The 4,891-nt window shown below is 39.1% G+C and overlaps 1 protein-coding gene across 1 annotated transcript; it reads right to left on the bottom strand.

Annotated features, from left to right (window-relative positions):
- Window positions 1-218: 218 nt before the first annotated feature.
- Window positions 219-3,306, bottom strand: LOC119530571 (tripartite motif-containing protein 60-like). The gene is made up of 2 exons (XM_037831510.1): window positions 2,229-3,306; window positions 219-340 (listed from the first exon to the last, which is right to left on the bottom strand). The coding sequence occupies exons 1-2, from the start codon at window positions 3,304-3,306 to the stop codon at window positions 219-221; spliced, it is 1,200 nt and encodes a 399-aa protein (XP_037687438.1).
- Window positions 3,307-4,891: the final 1,585 nt, after the last annotated feature.

Here is a 4,891-nt window from a genome sequence, read left to right as displayed (position 1 = left end):
TAAATGCTTGAAAACAACTGATGAATTAGATCTACATAGGATATTAAAAAAACCTAGATATATTGAAGGGAAAAACTGTATATGACAGTAAACATAGGAAGATTGTATTGTAAAAATAAACAGAGAAACAAAGGAGCATTTCTCTGTTGTGTATCTGTGTAAGCATAGGATGTTTCTGGAAGGATGCAGGGGAAACTTGAATGAATGTGCTGACAAGCTCACATGCAGAGAACAGGTTGTGGCATGGCACCGCTTTCATCCACTAATTTTCCTCTATGGCCAGGAGCAGTCTGGGGTGGCAGGAGTTCACAGACTTTATCTTTCCATTTCCTCAAGCGCACTGTACAAGTAATATCAGTTTCTCTTTGAGTCATGAGCAGAACAAAGTCAGACAGCATAGTTTTATAGATCCTGGCTGGACTCCCACTCCCCAGCCCACAGATGGTTCAAATCATGGTATATTCATAAAATGGGACAAATACAGCAACAAAAGGAACTGCTAAACACAAAAAAATGGTGAATTTCACAGAAATAATATTGAGCTAGGGAAGCCAGATCATAATGTATAGCTGACTTTGTGTAAAGTGCAGAACCAGGCAGTGGGTAGATTTGGGGACAGAAGTGGTGGCAACAAGGCCATGGCCAGGAGGTGGCTTCTGGGTGTTGTTATTTATTAAATCAAGATTTATTTTAGAATACACAGTAGTACAAGGATCCTCTCAACTCTCCATGATCCCTCTTCCATCAGGTTTGAATGTCATAAATACCTATGGATTTTTTTTGAAGAGCCAGTGGTATAATTCTTTATTTTTTGTAAAGTTTTAAATTTTAAAATTCCAATAGGATTTTTAGCTGATTTTCATGATTGTCCATGAAACAGACACAAAATTTTTTGGTAATTATAGACAAAAAGGGACATAAAATAAATGTTTCCTGACATTTGGAAAATAATCTAGATAAAGAATAATTCCTGGGATCAAATTATACCACAAATTCAATTGAGATTCTACAATATTTCAAAATTGTTATATTGAGGCTATATCAACACCCAACCAAAATTCAGTTAGGATGTTAAGACTGATGATGTCACACACACACCAAGAGGGTATGAAATTATTTATTATTCTCCTAATGCTGTCTTTCTGGGGATAGGTGGGTAACTCCCAAGCAGATCCAATTATGACATTATATCAGAGAGAGGAGATGAGGTTGGAGATTTATGGGGATTGGCTGGTGAGAGTGGGGTGAAGATTCCTGTGCCAGGCAGGCCTTGGGTGGTTTGAATTCCCACCTGTACCAAAGGGAGATGCACCCAGATTTTCTTATCAGCTTCCCTAGATATGGGCAGAAGGAAGAGAGAAAGAGAGAAATCCTAGAAGGTTTTACTAATTCTGATGATTTGATGTTGTATGAACCCCAGAAAATCATGTTCTTAAAACTAACCCATTCATGTGGCTTTAGACCTATTATGGATGAGACATTTTGATTAGGTTATTTCAGTTGAGACCTGGCCCAGGTGGGTTCTTTTAAGAGTGTGAAAGACAGACAGACAGACAGATGCAGAAAGTGAGAGAGAAAGCCACAGAAACAAAGAGGAGGCCACTGAACCCAGAGGGTAGAAGCAATGGAAACCAGAACAGAAGGACCAGCAGATGCTGCCTTGTGACTTGCCATGTGAAAGGGGAGCCCAGGAGCACCAGATCACCTACTGATGCCTTGATTTGGAGACTTTCAGGGCCTCAGAACTGTAAGCTTGAAAACTAATAAATCCCTATTTTTAAAAGCCCACCCATTTCTGCATTTAGGCAGCTTTAGTGAACTAAAACACTAATCAAATGTCAAAATTAGATGAGTCTTTATTAAAAATACTCTTCTAGAGCAGAGAGGGAAAATATAATGTACAAAGTTCTCCCAGGTAGATCAACAGTCATCACTGACAACACTGATGGTAAGACATTTTGTAGTAGGTCCCAGAGAGAAATAAGGTACAATTTTTTCTGTAAACATACCGGTATATGTACACATATGTGATCTATTATTCAAATTGTAAAATGAAACCTCCCCCAACTCATAGTCCAGAAAAATTCCAATCTTTCTGTGGTTCACTGAATCTGATGTACCATTCTTTCTAGACCAGAGGTGAAATTTCCAGCATCCATTGTTTGGAGATGGGGATATCTGGGCCTTTGTGGAGAAGGATTCTTTACAGACACCTAAGGCCAATTCACCTGTGCCTCGCACTTCTACTTGCCAAAAATGCCTTCCAGCCTCAAAGCTCTCACAACTCCGGACAGCTTGGTAAGATGTAAGTGCCCTGAATTGATGCAGACCTTTTGATTTCATCCCTCCAAACATGGCAGTTTTTCTATCTTCTGAGATGACAAGATCTGGGTGGGCAGATTCAACATCTAGCGTCAAATCTACCTTAAATATGCTGATCAGTTTTTGCAGGCCAAAATATTGCAGAGTGAGACTAAAACCCCATTTCTGTAATTCGTATGAGAAGACTTCTGGGGTTTTTAGGTTTTCATGCTTGTCGTTGATACTTTGAATACCTGTCAGTAAATCCAGGTCTCCCTGTACATACGTCTCTGTTATTTCATGTAACAGATTTTTCAGTGTGGATATATGATATGAAATTTGGCTTTTGTTTTCAGTTAGTTTGTCTTTGACAATCTTTTCTTCCATTACTAGCCTGCTATGAATTGCTTCCTGATCCTTTTCTAAGAAGCACTGAAGTTGTTCAAATTCAGAGTTCAGTTCTTTCCTCCACTCTTCCACCTTCCGCTTCCATTCACATGATTTTAAGAATTGGATTTCATGATCCTTCTCAGCACTTTCTATGTTATCCTTCAGGTATCCAGTGGAGCTTTTGAGCTTCTTCTTGTGATGAGCTGCAGCTTGCTCAATGGACATCAGGCAGTGATCACGATGGTCAGAGGAGACCCTGCATTGGGCACACAGTAGCTCCAGGTCCTGCTCGCAGAACAGGGTCTGAACCTGATTGTGCTTCTCACACAGGGGTTTCTCTTCCTGAAGTTTCCTCTTGCTCCTCCTGGTGGGAAGTTGCTTCACAATTTCAGTCATGTGGCACAGTTGGGTGTTTCTCCTGAAGTTCCCACTTGGGCAGTGGTGGAGGCAGACAGGACAGGGGAAGATGTCCTGTAGATCTTCCCAGCACTGGTGGATGCAGGAGCCACAGAAGTTGTGCCCACAGTCAATGGTCACTGGGTCTCTCAGGAAAGCCAGGCAGAGGGGGCAGCTGGCCTCTGCTAGGAGGTCAGACAAGGAGGCTTCATTGGCCATTGGGCAGTGAAGGTTTTTGTCAGAGGGAAGTCCTTTCAGAATGGTCTGGTTCTCCAGCAACTGCAAGAAGTTTGAAAATAAGGACTTATCAGTGTTTTCTCTTCCCTGGAAGGCAGCCTGTAGGTTTCTCAGATTTCCCAAGAGATTCTAGCTACTCAAACCTGCTTCTGCCTCTTTCCCTTCAGCCCTAGAAGCCGCTGCTGGAAGTGGTAATAACACCAGTCAATTGCTGATCCCCCTGGCACTTTCTCTAACTCTAATCAATCACTGGCAAATTGAAGAGCTGCTGGGTGTTTCTCTTCATCAGGAAAGCCCCACAAATTTAAGAAATGATGAAATTAACTAAGCAGGGATACAGTTAGCAAAATCCAGAAAATAGGCAACTTGATAGGTTAATTGACCAGAATTCTTCAACAAAATATGAGGGGATAAAAATATATATATTAAAAAGATGAAGAACCTTATACAATCACAAATCTTTACCTAATTATTTTTCCAGATTCAAGAGCATATGTTTCAATACAAAAAGAATGATGAGTCAACCTGTACAGTGAATACCAGATATAAAAAATTGTTAATAATTATTAGATTTATAAGGATATCAATATATTAAATAAAAATAGGTTGTATAATTTAGACATACAAATGCAATATTTACACATAAAATATGCTGTCCAGAATTTGCTTCAGAATAATTAGGAGTGGGTGAGTGTGGCAACGTAAGTTGGTAGATTGGTACATTGTGCTTACTTCATTATTTTCCCCGCTATCTTATATGATTTAAATGTTCTAGAATAAAAAAACTTAAAGGATAAACATTTTTCACAGCATGTCCTACCCCTTTCCACCCAAACCAGCTTCTCTGAACCCTTTTTGGGCCTGTAATTCTCTTTCAATCTCCTGACTCTTCTTCACAGCTGTCCTAATCCTGTCTCCTAGTCCAACACTTTTGCCCTACTTATGTCTACTCCTAAAACAAAATGAAATTCTCTCAAATTGCACTAAATTGGGATTGTGGAGAAACTGTTATATATACTGAGATTCCATCTGCTTGTATATTATGTACGTTGATACTCAGACCTGATCAGGTACACCTTTTCTGTCAGGTGGGGGTTTGGTGGGATGGGGTGGAGGCATGGTTCTTTGATCGTCCACACTTTCAGCTATACAGGGAAACAAAGAAAACTACCTTCATCTTCCATTATAGTTGTGTCAGCATAAACAACAAACATGGGTAAATCTCCAGGATTATTTTTAAACAATAGTTATTTGATGTGGCAGTTTGAAAAATATCTTCTATATTTGTGTTTTATTTCCCTGTTCTTGTTCAATTATAGATTTGCTGATTATTCCCAATGCTCTACACAGAATTTGATAAAAGTTGGATGAATATACTTTGAAAACCTTGAAACCCATAAAATCCTGAGATTTTTGCCAAAACAAATTCCACATGATGATTGGTTGCAAGGTCGAGTGAACTGTGTTTGTATGCATTTATAGAAATGTCACTAAATAGTTCTTTTCAAGTAATTAATAGCATGATCATATACAAAACTCCAAATAATTAATTGGCTAAAAAATAAAA

Source organism: Choloepus didactylus, chromosome 3 (genome assembly GCF_015220235.1).
Source record: "Choloepus didactylus isolate mChoDid1 chromosome 3, mChoDid1.pri, whole genome shotgun sequence".
Classification (NCBI taxonomy): Eukaryota; Metazoa; Chordata; class Mammalia; order Pilosa; family Megalonychidae; genus Choloepus; species Choloepus didactylus.
Note: the sequence above shows the minus strand (reverse complement) of the source record. Positions and strands in the feature narration are given on the sequence as shown.